The sequence below is a fragment of the Stegodyphus dumicola genome, chromosome 1 (genome assembly GCF_044657685.1).
Source record: "Stegodyphus dumicola isolate Sdum_Otavi_A_Nest chromosome 1, ASM4465768v1".
NCBI lineage: Eukaryota > Metazoa > Arthropoda > Arachnida > Araneae > Eresidae > Stegodyphus > Stegodyphus dumicola.
In genome coordinates, this window is record NC_140768.1 from 113,966,460 (window position 1) to 113,981,077 (window position 14,618).

At 32.3% G+C, this 14,618-nt stretch overlaps 1 protein-coding gene across 5 annotated transcripts in view; it reads left to right on the top strand.

The window, feature by feature from the left end:
• Dp (transcription factor Dp) overlaps nt 1-14,618 on the top strand; it is a 128,264-nt gene that overhangs the window by 93,650 nt on the left and 19,996 nt on the right. For 4 of the 5 annotated variants that reach the window (XM_085819616.1, XM_035373740.2, XM_085819622.1 and 1 more), the window contains 6 exons: nt 346-458; nt 3,721-3,860; nt 8,447-8,633; nt 8,875-9,018; nt 9,109-9,177; nt 9,328-9,476. In XM_085819616.1, the coding sequence (XP_085675742.1) occupies nt 346-458; nt 3,721-3,860; nt 8,447-8,633; nt 8,875-9,018; nt 9,109-9,177; nt 9,328-9,476 (802 nt within the window). The remainder of the gene's footprint in view (nt 1-345; nt 459-3,720; nt 3,861-8,446; nt 8,634-8,874; nt 9,019-9,108; nt 9,178-9,327; nt 9,477-14,618) is intronic. The other variant, XM_035373748.2, reaches the window with a different exon arrangement.

The window sequence follows — 14,618 nt, forward strand, 5'->3', positions numbered from 1 at the left end:
ATACTATTTATTTTTTTCATGACAGAGTTTAACATAATTTGCAGAGCAAATGTGAACACATTTTAGTAAAATTTAAAGGGACTGACTGAAATGTAACTTCCCATTTCATACTTTTATTTAAAAAGTAACATTTAAATGTGTAATGATTTTTGTGTTTTCTAATTCTGAATATTTATGCAATTTATAATGAATAATGCACTTTATTCCATGCTGTTAGTATGGCTGTATGAATGTGTTAGAAATTAAGCACTGATTAAGGCCCAGTAATGAATATATATGAATAAAAAAATCAGAATGCTTAATGTTTTTTTTAAATTTGCTATATTGTGGTTTTTCATCTTGCAGCCCAGATAATCACTCTTCCTGTTGTCAGTACAGCTACAACAATAGCCATGTCACCTTTCAAGATGGAACCCGCTATTTTACCAAAAACTGTGCATCTTTCCAGTTCGCCTGTGGTACGAAAAATTTTAATCTTAATCTAGTATTAAAACCGTATAATTTCTGCCATGAGCATATGTATGTATTATGTATGTATATTAGCAGCAGTATGTTATGTCTTTTTAAATGGACATAGAAAAAATTCTCTTTTAACTAATTTCCATCTCACGCTGTGTCAACTCTGTCAAAATGCAATTAAAAGCATCATTTTGCTAATAAGTTGCATCTACATATGTAACAATGCAATATTGTTTCATTAGTAATTTAATTGTTATTGTGCAATACTTTTGATGTTGTATTGTGGAATGAAATAACAGCTAAGATTTGTTTTCATTTATTATTTTTAAATTTTTATCCTACAACCTTTTGTAATGGAAATAGATTTATATCTAATTCAGAAGTGTTCAGGATAATTTTAGTTATATTTAGAATTGAGAATGTGTGATATAGTATGAACATAACTGTAATGTGTGGTTTACTAGTTATTAATTAAAGCTGAAAAATTTTAAATAAAATTTTCAATTATGTTGGTTGGAATTATGCAGATGTGTTTTCATTGATGTTTTCAAATATGGGATCTAAGTCATTAGATTAAAAGTGCTGTAGAATGTTTAAGTCTAGAATTATAATATAAAGAAAAGCCAATATCAAGCAAAAAAGTTCATTTTCAATTAAACTAATTTGCTTCAAATGCTTTTTGCGCTTTTAGGGTGTGCTCTCAAGTAAGAGGACTCAAATATGGTATTGTAGAATGTAAATCATTGATACTTATAATTCATATTTAAATAAAGATTTTAATGAGTTTTTAAATGTGAGGAAAATTTTTTACTTATGTTATAAATATAATGTAGTGTTTGTATGCTTGTTTTATATGACTCTGAAGTCAAATTATAGAAGTGCAAGAAAAGACTATATTTCAAAACAGGTGATTTAATTATGTTGAGCTCTCGCCTGCACTGTATTACACAATTGAATTAGAAAATACAAACTTCACAGACATTGTAATTTCAGTCCTTTTAAAAACTAAGCTGTTATTAAGTTTTATTACCAAAATATACAAAAGTAGTCAAAATGCTATCTTGAAAAATTGCAATTTTTACCCCGCAGTAGTTTCCAAATGATATTATTTTCAGTTTTCATACACAAATTGCCTTTCAAATTCTGAGTACTAATGGAAATATTTTTTTGTTTGGTGATCTGGTGGCCATACCACAAAGATTGCTATTGTTTCTCCATTTCTCAGATTGCAAAGATTGCTGTTGTTTCCCCATAATGTTAATATTAATCACTCACTCATTTGTGAGAAGAAAACATTTTGGATATTTAACTAGTGGTGGGTACACTTTCATTTTGCCTTAAAGACTGTTTAAGTCATTGTGGTTTAGAAAGTGTTGAATATTGATGTGGATCACATGTATTTCAAGTATACAACACATTTTTTTTTTTTTTTTTAAATTAGTGTTGATGTATTCATTTGAAAAAGAAAATGAAGATGTCCATGAAAAGACACTTTAAATGATGTAAAAGAGGGTGAAAACGGAATAGAGCACTAGTAGGTAGCTCACTGAGCATTAATAGGTAGCTCAGTGATTATACCTGTCTGGCATGATTCTGTCTGTGATGCAGAAGGAAATAAAGATCTGGCTACTGTTGCCTGTCTTGTGACAGCTTTTGGACTGATATACTTTAAGTTCCCTTTTTACATATAGTTGATGATTATATGTATCTAAACCTTAATCGCTTATGAGCTGATTTTCATGGGTTAGCAAAAGAACCCATGCCCATGAATATACATACTAAAATACTACCATGATAGTGGTGGCAGCTGTAAGAAAATAAAGTAGTAATGATGATGAGAACTAGAGAATGAAAGTGAATCTGAACTGTTTAACGTGTCATCATATGTAAAAGCAGACATGAAATAGATCATGTAATCTGCTGTACTATGTATAATCTAATTTTGATGATACAGTCAAAATTCGTTAATTAGGACACCCATAATCCGGAATGATCTATAATCTGGACCTCAAAACTAAAAACTTTCTGCGCATGCGCCGCGTTGACACTTACGCATAGGCGTTTACGCGTGCGCGTAAGACCTTTACGCCTGCGCATATGCTTGTGCGCAAGCGCAGAATACGTTTTCGCGTGCGCGTTTTATGTATAACGGACAGTATAAGCTAAAATTATCTAATTATCTATTTCATTTAATGTTGATGTTTGCATTGTTCCTTAATCTTCGAGTTGGATTCAGCTTATTATTTTTTGAAGACTGTAAGAGCAATTTTATAAAAGTAAACTTGAACTTTTGATTATGTCAAATAGAATTTCCGATGCTGGAGCTCCCAAAGGATCTACAAAACGAAAGTATGTTTCGATGTCCATCAAACAAAAAGTGGAATTGCTGCAAAAAATGGATAAAGACGTGAAGAAGGTGACAGAGATGTTAGTGAAAACGAAAACATTTCGATTAACAAGTTAGTCGGTATTCTCAGCACAGCAATTACGGTACTTGAACTGCGGAACTTTGTAACTGAACAAGAAATTATGTCTGTTTATAGAATTTAAGAGAAAGTATTATCACATAAAATGAAGCAACTTAAACAACTTACATTGAAAGAAATGTTTAATAATAAAGTAAACAAATAAATATTAAGCTTTTTTTTTTGTAAATTTTGATACCCTTTAGATCATAATTGTTCTTTATTTCATAAATTACGGTTTCATATTTTTAATTTTAGAATTTCTGCATGCCATTTTATGAGATTTAAACTGATGATCTATAATCCGGAATCGCCGACGTCCCGACGAGTCCGGATTAACGACTTTTGACTGTAATAAATTCAATAACTGTATGCTTTCAAATTTAGTTTTACCTGGTCAGATTAGTTTATGTACTGTATTGGGTAAAGTCTAGAAATTCAGTTGAGTATTGCACCACTGGGTTTTGCACAAATCATTTAAATTTGCTCTTTGTTGTACCCTTATTCTGAATACTTGAATTGGTCATATTAGTAGCAGTGGCATAATTTTGTTCTATATATTTGATCAGGTTTTTCTGTCTGTGACTGGATATTAATATTTTTTTAATTTTCCTATAATCAAGTTTCTGCAGCTGTTATTCTGAATTTTAGAAATAAGCATTTTATCTTTTAATTATTTGAAATCGGTGCAGTATTTTTATTATGAGTGCAGTATTTTTATTTATTATTATTTTTTTTAAAAATTCATTTATGCTATTAAACTACCATCAAATAATTCCTGTGACTAAAATTTCAGATACTCAGCACTCCACAGCGTGTCGTCGCAAGTGTCATAAATAATTCTCGTACACCCCAGCATCTGCTGCCAGCCACTGAACATGCTGTGGCGTGGTCGGGAAAGCGTCCACATGAATTTGCGGATGAGTATTCTGAAAGGTAAGACATATTCTGAATAAATTAGGCTTTCATTCAGTTGATTTGAAATATTGGAACTACAATAATTTAGTTATACTGTAAAGAATTTTTTTTATTCCATTTAAACCAGGGCTGACTTTCTAGTGGCAGAGTTTAATTTTACCTTGCTAATATCAGAAACTTGTTACAACCAGTTGAAACTGACAGAAATTTATGAAAATGTTTAAAGTTTTATATTAGTATACAGTATTAATTTATTTTAATGAATAAAAAATTGTGCATACTGATGTAAATGTATATTAAAAATAAAAAATATTATTTTCATTAATATTGTTTTAGTAGATGAAAAAATATATAGTATGTTTACTTCTAGAGATGGTAGAATTAATGTAATTTTTTTTTAATATAAAATTATATATATTGTATTTATATTTCTATATATTATTTTTATGTAAAAAAAGTGGCAGTATAATACATTGTCTTCAAGGAAATTTTTAACACCAACACTACAGAATAAAATGTTTTTCAGGAAAAGTCCAGTAGGAATGTTAAGAGTAAACAACAATTTATTTACCATCTGATGCTAGTATTGTAAGATAATTTGGCATCACTTGCAAAGAAACCAAAACAGCAAAAAGTAAAAGGATTTAAAAAAATAAATAAATAAAAGGATTGAATGATTTTCAGTTAATGTGAAAAATAGCTCAAGTCCAAAGTAGAGCTAATACACAAGTGAGCGTTAGTGCTCATTAGCAGATTGATCTATATGAATGATGAAGAGAATTATAAATATAACATTTGAAAAAGACCTTTAATATATCTATCCAATGTGACAGACTTTGTTATTGATGCAACTGGAAAGGACAGAGATCTTGGATAAGGCAATATTTGTTGACAGAGAATGGAATTTACAGTTATAAAATTCCATTATTTCTTAGCAAGCATCTATTGTTTGTTTATATGATTAATTCCCTAAGATAGGCTTAATTCACTAAGACAGGTTACATAAACCCTAGCAGGGTTGAAAACTTATTGGTTAAGTAAACAATGATCCTAGGCATGAAAAGAAGAGACAATCAGTGATAAAATTATTACAGTGATTCAAAATGATTTGAGTAACATCTGTAATGATCATGTTGTTATTTGTATTCTTGTTGGATGTGTTTTCTTTAGTTGTCTAGCTTCTTTTCTGATTTAAGATGATTTGAGTAACATTCATAATGATCATCTTGCTGTTATTTGTATTCCTGTTGGGTGTGTTTTCTTTAGTTCTCTAGCTTCAGGGTTTAAGGGGGGAATGTGAATTTTCCCATACAAACTTGCATTTTTTTTCCAAGGCAGTGAACAGAAGTGTAAAAGAATATTAGCAAAAGTGTCTTACTACTTGTAGACATTTTGCTCATAGTTTTAACCCATATTTGACCACTGTTCTAAATATAGGACAGCTCAATTAAATTTCATTAAATGGAAAAGAACGGTAAACAAAGATAAATTTTGGCCTGACTCTCTTGAAATAGATGCAAGTTTCATATGCAGGCCAGAAAGGCCTGTCATAATAAATTTCATTAAAAAATGGCTTTTAAAATGATTAATTTATAGCCATTATTTAGCATTAAAATCTATACTTATTCTAAACAGATGTATACATTTCTGCTAGTAGATTTTTAGTACTCTTTATAGAAATAAAAATATCCATGAGAAAAATTATCTTTTTAAGGTATTTTCTTTGCATTTTATACATGTCCTGTAAATAGGACAACGATCCAATCCCCAACTTTTTTTCGCTCGTCACTTCCACAATGCATGGATCAAACGCCTTCAAACCAATTTTGAACAACATATATTCATACAATGATATTAGTGTGACATGTGGAAGGATTCAAAAATACATTACTCTGGAATTTTCTTTGGGTATCTTTTCGATTAAATTAAAAGGTAAAATGTCACATAACCTCCTAAGTAGGTTTTTCCTGAGTAAAAGAAGGTTGATCTATGTGATGTTTCCTAGTAGCAGGTGTAGTTTTGTATAAAACAGACATTCTCAATAGAAATTAGCATGGAAACTTTCTTTTTTAGCCTGGCTCCTAAGAAATTAGCCTGGAAAGTTTCTTTTTGAACCTGGATCCTGATTGTTCCCTTGTGGGCATTCAAAGCTGTGACATCAGATGAAATCATTCTATAGAACTGCACTTGTTGTTTGGGAGAAATAATACGTAATATTTTTTCCTAAAGTAGACCAGTTACTCTGTTTATTACTTGAGTAAAAATCTCAATTGTCTTTGAAAGATCAATATTTTTAAAATGGCAAGAAACTTTCTAACAGCTCAAGAGGTTATTGAATATATAAATTCTCTCTCTACTGAATGAATTGATGAGCCTGAAATGGTTATTATTCTCTCTAAGCTTGATTCAGTTAGTGATGAAGAACAGATAAATAAGAGTAATAGATAATTGAGTAAGTAAGCAAAATTATTGTAGTAGTGTACTGGACCATTGTCCTATTAATATGACAACCTATAACTTAATAAAACCCAAACAATATCTGAAAATTTTTGTTTTACATGTGTTATTACATCATATTATTAGTATTTCTATACATTTTCCCAGTGGAAATTTTTGAGAATGGTGCAGTATGGGTTAACTTTCTAGAAACTGAACTTTCTTGCAGATAAGATTCATGTGTATATATTTGTTTCTAAAACATAAAAGGAAATGTTTGCTTTTGAAGTGTTTTGACAAATCTTATTCTTATTTCCCTTTTTGTAATAGAATATTATAAAAATTATAGTTGGGCAGATCTGCTGTTTTTTGTTTCAAGATTTTATTATTGAAAGTATTGTTTTGACAAATCTTGTTCTTATCCCCCTTTCTGTAATAGAATATTATCCATATAGAAATCATAGCTAGGCAGATCTGCTGTTTTTGGTTACAAGATTTTATTTATTGTTGCAGTAAAATAACGATTAAAAATATGTGGCATTTAAAGTGTAGGTAAAGTGGCTTATTGCCTATCAGAAAGGATGAGGGGGGGGGATATTTTTTAGATTAGATATAGGAAAAAGAGAAACACAGAAAGTTGTCAGGAATTCATCTATGTATTATTCTGTGCATTAAATATTAACATACTCTTCCAAAGAGGTACAGGTCTAGAAAGTGGTAATCGTGCTTAAAATTTTGTGAAATAAGATTTTTTTGAATTCAGGATTAGCAAATTTCATAATAAAATATGCCATTTAATTATTGAATAAAGTACAATTTAAAAAATCAATTTCTAACAACTTCAATATTTAAGAATAGTATAAGATTTTGCAAGTTTTATTACTTTCCTTTTATGTTACATTATCTCAGCCTTCTCTAGGAGATAAAAATAATTAGTTCAGGATATTTACGAAGTAGATGAAGCTAGATGACTTATATAGATTAAAAAAACAAAGGAAACTTTGCCTTTTATTTTTAAAATTGTTTTTAATATGACCTGCAAATCACAACAGATCTTTAACTGTGTATTTGTTTGATTTGTGTGTGATACTAGTAAAGTATTGCAATTTTAAATGTTGCTTAGTTATATATTACCAGCAAAAACCATTTCTGGGTTCAGTTTTAATTTTTACCTGGTTAGTATTAATTAGTTAAAACTGAGTAACTTAAATTCAGTTTTAAGTAATTGATACTATACTCTCAGTTTAAGATCTTAAGCATTCAGGTTTATTCAGCATTCGTATTAAATTTTGGCTAAAGCCATTTTATAAGGTAAAATATTTTTACTTATTTCAATGGAAAAAAAAAAAAATAGCTAAATCTATAATCATATAAGCAGATTGATTTAAAATTTTAAAAACTTGGATTTTGATTCTTTTCCTTTAGTAGCCTTAGAATTTCGTAATTTTTCCTCTTTGAAGCAACTTCTATTCTCAGTGTCATGAAGAAATTCTTTGGCCATTTGTGTTAAGGTGTGGAATAATTTTTACTAATATTGAAATATTAGTCCTATTTTTGTGATTAAGTGCATAGTTGTGTCATCTCTTTTTTTATGTCTGTAGAATCATACAAAACATACATTATTTAAAAAAAATGCCATGGCTGTAAAATGTAGAATACCAAGGCCCCAGCCCTGAGAGCAATACTGCTGGAATTTACTATGGTGATCTCAGCTCCCCCCCCCAAAAAAAAAAGACTTCAGTAAGGTTAGAAACTGAATTGCTTTCATGCTGGAGTCAGTATCAAATCTTGAACAAGAAGATTCAAGTTTTTTTCGATAAAGTGGGATGAACCTGTCTTCAACTATTATGATCCTAACTCAGATGGACTCCTTTACATGGGGATTAGAACATTGTGTGTAATGAAAAAAATTTAGTCCTGCAAACAACTCTGGTAGTCACCAGAGTAGTAACTCTTGACATCATTTCAGCAGACTTGATGCAGGATACATTACTTTCAGAAAAATTTTCAATAAATGAAATGCATGTTGAAATCTTCTATCACAATTTTCTTGTAATATTGCTTCGTTTAATATGTTGACAAATTTTAAAATGTTTTTCAAATATTGTTCTTTTTTAATGAGCTTTTGAACTGTCATTTATATGTGTTCTATATCTTTATGAATTAAGGTGTGTTCTTTTAATGTACAGTAAACGATGCAAGAAAGGTGAAAAAGGTGGTAAGGGCCTACGTCACTTTTCTATGAAAGTTTGTGAAAAAGTCCGTAAAAAAGGCACAACTTCTTATAATGAAGTGGCTGATGAGCTGGTTGCTGAATTTTCTGATCCTCATCGGCACATGTGTCCCACAGACCAGGTAGGTTGAAAATTAGATTTTGCATTTTTTATTTCATGTACCTTCATTTCTAAATAATGTTTTTGTTATAGTGGTGTGTTCATTATATGCAATTAAGAGAATATTGAAAAAGAAATCTTAAATTTGAATTAAGTATTTTGAAATAGATAAAGTGATGGAAATTTCTATGAAACTAATTTTATATAATTCATTTCTGCATTTGATTATTAAACATATTTTTTTCGTCAAATTCCTATCACAGGCTTATGATCAGAAAAATATTCGAAGGAGAGTGTATGATGCTTTGAATGTTTTAATGGCCATGAATATTATTTCGAAAGAAAAGAAAGAAATTAAATGGCTGGGCTTGCCAACTAATTCTGCTCAGGAGTACCAAAATTTGGAAGTAAGAAAATGCTTTCTTTAAATGCATTTTGTAAAGAACTTGTAATGATTGTAATAATATATTTACTAAAAATATCTTTTATTCATACAGAAAGAAAAACAGAAAAAAATTGAAAAAATTAGGCTAAAAACGCTGCATCTACAAGAGTTAATTATTCAAGTAAGAAACATTGAATTTATAATAATACATTTCTGCATTAATAACAAGGAAGTGAGCAAATTTTATCATTGTATAATATTTTTTTATGGTTATCATTTAAAATTATTAATATAATTTCTTGTTTAATGTTATGCAATTATTTTATTTCAGCAAATAGCTTTTAAAAACCTTGCTGCACGAAACAGAGATACTGAACGCCAAATGAAATGTCCACCTCCAACAAACAAAATTCGCCTGCCTTTCATATTACTAACCACTCATAAAGATACTGTAATTGACTGCAGCATTTCTGGTGATAAGTATGCAATATTTAGTATATCTGTATTATATATATTGTTTCTACTCTTATATCTTTGTGATATACGAGGGCCATCCAGGAAGTAGATTACGTTTCCGTCTGTGTCCGCTAGGGGCGGGGCTAGCGCCGCCATCTTGGGGTCAGAGCGTTGCGCAGCTCAGTCTGCATCTAGCCGTGCTAGTGAGAGGTTCGTGCTGTGCTCCGTTCAGATACTGTGACGGTTTGAAATGTCTGCGTTAATTGAAAATCCCGCGAGCTGCGAGGTGCGCTCAGTAATAAGGTTTCTGACTGCAAAAAACTGTAAACCGATAGAAATCTATCGGCAGCTTCGTGAAGTGTATGGGGACAACATTATCACTGAAGGTGGAGTGCGTCAGTGGGTCATAAGATTTCAAAATGGCCGAACCAATGTTCACGACGAAGATCGAAGTGGGAGACCCAGCATAGTGACCGCCGAACTTCTCGAAAAAGTCGATGCTAAAGTCCGTGAAAATCGAAATTTCACAATAACGGAACTTTCTTTGAGTTTTCCACAAATTTCGCGAAGTTTGTTGCACGAAATCATCAGCGAAAAGCTTGGTTACCACAAGTTTTGTGCAAGATGGAAGGCAAGAAGAGGTAACGGAGTGGTTGAAGGCGCAGGCGGCCGAATTTTTCGACGAAGGAATTTCCAAGCTCGTACATCGCTACGATAAATGCCTTAATTTGTATGGTGACTATGTAGAAAAGTAGTATTTGAGTGTGGCTTTCATCTGTATATAATAAAATTTGTTTCCTATACTTTGTTTATTTTTTTATTCCAAAACGTAATCTACTTTCTGGATAGCCCTCGTATTTAAGGTGCATACTGTTTATGCTTTGCACTAATTATGTATAGCAATAAATAGTGAATAAAGGTAAATTTTCCATTTCCTCTGTTCAGTGAATATTCTTAAACTTTATTAGCATTGTCTGAGGAATGCTTTGAATATGTGAAATGCTTTTTAATACCTGATTATGATGAAAATTGTTTGAGGAGGAATGAAAAGCAGTTATTTCTTGAATATTTCCAAGAAATATTTGAGCAGGGACATTTTAAAATTAAACTAAGTATTGACTTTTTAGATATAAAAAAGTAGAGTTATTATAGATGATTTATTGAATGAATTAGATGCTAAAAAAATAATTCTTAAAATGATAACGAATACATTTATTATGTGGCATGTAAGGAATTAACACATTTCCCTATGAGTACACTCATGGTTTAGTGATTACCAAGTCTAGCTAGAAATTGGAAGATCAGGGGTCCGTATCCTGGCTAGGACAGAATTTTTGATCTTTCCAGGCCTGGAATATCTAATGGTTCTACAGTGGTGCCCAAATTAAATCTGATGCTCAATAATTCATTACCACTTAAATTTATAGAATGGTTCTTGTGCCTCTCTCTGGTTTTCCTTTGAGGGAAGAGCTTCAGTATAGCCCACCTTCAAAGTTTTGCAAATTTGTTTTGGCGCCAATGCACATGAAATACGTTGTTTTGAAAAATGGTTGCCATCCAGATTTTTGACGAAACTCCGTGTTTAAAAAATGGCGGCCATCTTGATTTCACCAGAAATCGTGGATAATAGAAATAAATTTAAGACTATTATTCACGATTTTAAAAGAAAGAAATATTAAAGAATGATTAATGAAAATGATTAAGGTTAAAAGGATGCAATTTTAAAAACAATGCCGGAAAATCTCACCTTTGCTTGGCTTTCCCAAATGCAAGATACCTTTGGATGGTATCTTACATTTTTCACAAGTTTTATCCTTCAATAATCCACAATCCATCAAAAATCCTCTAAAAAGTTCATACGCTCTTGCTAATTCATACATAAAATATCTGTTTGGAATGCCTGGCTTTCTTAAACTTTTACGCTTGTTTGAAAACTCCCACCTTAAATTTTCCTTTAAAATCTCTTGATACTTACCGTATTTTTCGCCGTATGAGACGCACCCAATTTTAAAGGAGGCAAATCTAGAAAAAAAAAAAAAAAAAAAAAAAAAAAAAGATTATGAACCAAATTCTGTAGTAAAATATTTTATATCAACTGTATAAAGTTAACAGCAGTTTAAGAAAAATTTTATGTCAACCATGTAACATACTAAGAGCTATCTTTAATCTCTTCATAAATCTATAGCACCATGATGGTGATCCGGTGAAATCCTGAATGCCTTTCTCCACAGCAATGCGTTTGGCCTCATAGATTATCATTTTTGTTGAGACAGAAAGTCCATTTTGCCGGTGACGTGTGATCCACTCCTTTACTTCTACCTCTAACTCTGGCCACTTTGCAGTTGGTCCACGCAAGGTGTGCTTGCTTTTATCCAACTTTTGGAGCTGATCCTCCTGTTTCCTCCAGTCTCTTATCATTTTCTCAGTTGGAGGTGGCCCGAAGGGTCTCTCCGCTGCTCTGTTTCCATGCTCCTTAGCAAATTTTATTACTTCCAGCTTGAAAGCAACTTTATATGCCAGTCTCTTCTGCTTCGACATCTTGATGGGGTGGTATGAAATATGATATATTTCATTCAGATATACCATACTACATATATCACAGCTTACAGCTATCCGCGCCTCCGCTTGCTCCCGCACTGCGATTGGCTAAGCGAAGAGACGCATGCCTTCACCCGCTCCCGCGCTGGCTTACGACTCTAAAAAGTGCACAAAGCCAGCGAGGGAAGGCACGCGCCTCTTCGCTCAGCCAATTGCAGCGCAAGGCAGAGACCGTCCAAATACAGTGCGAGGCAGAGCGGGGCTTCGTGGTCTCAGACGGCGCCAAGAGGTGGAAGGGAACGGAGTGGCCGAGTATTCCTGCGGTAAGGTATGTATGCAGAGGTGGAGGGGCAGCGGAGGGCCATGGTGGGCTTTTGTATTTTCCGTATAAGACGCAGTCACTTTTTCCCCCATGATTTTGGGGAGAAAAAGTGCGTCTTATACGGCGAAAAATACGGTAATCACAACATCATTAAAAGCAGATTTAGAGCAATCCATAACTAAATGCAAAAATTTGATCTCCAAAACGGTATTCTCCACAATATCTAAGCGTTAAACAATCGCCTAAAATAGTTTTAACGAATTTTGTGTTTAGATAGTTAATTTCAATACAATTCTAATTAAAAAATTTTTTATTTCCTCATGCAATGCAATGCGAGATAAATTTTAAGAGAAGCTATGCCGGAAAAGTAAGAAGGTGTATTTGGCAGGTGTATTTAAATATGAGTAAATGGATATCTCGGTAATTTGTATCGAAATTGAATAAATGTAACTGACTACTATATTAGCTGTAACCGTAATTCCATCCTCTTGTTTACATTGTGTAGTATGGGTTACCACATCATATTATTTATCGCCGCTCTCGGTGATATTTTGTGGTTAAAATTCTGGGTGGGCTATACTGAAGCTTTGAGTGTTTGAAACACAGCAAGGGCATGACTGATTTATCATGTTTCCTGGTCTAAAATATGTGAATGATTTTTATACTAATACTTGCTTATGCAGTTTATTTCTTTATATTGTTTTGTCGAATAATCTTTGGGGGGCACTAAAATTTTCTATACTTTCCATAATTTTTTTGGGGGGGGAGGGGGCGAGGGGGGTGTCCGATTTTGTTTAACTAAGAAGCCGAGAATTGCTAAGCATTTGTATAGCAATAGTAAAATATCATTCACCCGAACTTTATCACCAAAACAGTAATGAAAATAACATAACAATCAATGATTTTGAAATCGGTAGTTCCCAACTGTTTTAAATCAACTTTTTCATTCTTTAGAGGTAAGTGTTCAATTAAAACAAGTGGTCGAGTGGTTAAGGCCATTGAATATTGCTAATTTAACCAAGTTCAAACCATTCGAACAGGCTGGCTACATGCTTGGTTTTCATGCTTTTGGTCATATGTAATGAATGCATGCCAGTTTTCTTAGAAAGTCCTCTGCGAAAGCATCTCTTCCCTTAAGCTGATAGTCTTCATGTGCTTTGTTGTAATCAACAAACCAAACCTAACCTAAAATAAGTGGTGTGAGTATATAATATGTCTAAATAATGAACTGAAATATATCAGTGATGAGACAACTGGAAATATTTGTTCATTGAGGGAGTATATCAGTTAAATTCATATACCTAGAAATTGGCAAGTTATTTGAAATAAAAACATTTCCAGTGAAAGATTCCAATGAATTAGGAAAGAAAAACTTTTGTGGTAATCCAGAGTAAGAGAAATTATCAACAATTGATGTTAACTCTTTGGTGGTTGCAAGAATTCTCAAATATGCTCGATATCCATCAGTCATAAATTTGTAATATGAGCTTGTTCTTTTGCACTCGCTATGCATGACATATTGAATACGAATTTGTAATATGAGCAAATGGTGCATAACTCGAACGCGAGCTGAGCTCTTTTTATGACCATCAAAGGGTTAATAAGACGATGCGTTCTAAAACTGAAAGCTTACTTTCAGGTTTGTAGTACTAGACAGGAATGTAATTCTATGAATTCAGCAATGAAAGAACTGCTTTGTTATTTGGGATTGCTTTACAAAGAAGAAAGAATTAATCTACTGACTGGCATACTGCTTGTATGACTGTTATGGTGTACTGTTGATAAGCACTTTTAAGGAAAAGCTCATTGTTTATGTACGCACTAATGTACACTAATCGAATCACGAATGTCGCTGCCTACGCATCTAACTATCTAACGACGTATCTAAATGCCACATCTAAATTTCTGCAAGCGGTGGTTCAGCTATAATTCTATGATCAAATACTCAATCTAGTTTTAAAAGGATTTATTAAAATACTAAAATTAATCTAATCTAGAATCGAATCTAATGTTATATCTCAGGAGCAGCGTTCTAGCTGTGTCATAACAAATCTAAAGTCAAGTTCTCACTGTTGCCATTCTGAGGCAGAGAAAAGTTTGTTTCTAATCAAACCGGAACATCGGCAGAGTGAAAGTTTCTAGTCAAACCAGAACATCCTGGCCCCCGTTGGGCAATTGTCCAACATCATTTGGAAATGGGAGTGGACTGATATTGGAGACAGCTCGGCGAAAGATTCCATCTGAAATTCTGATGTCTACGACTCGTACTAGTCCATCTGGACCAGGAAAGGTTTCCTCGATGCGAG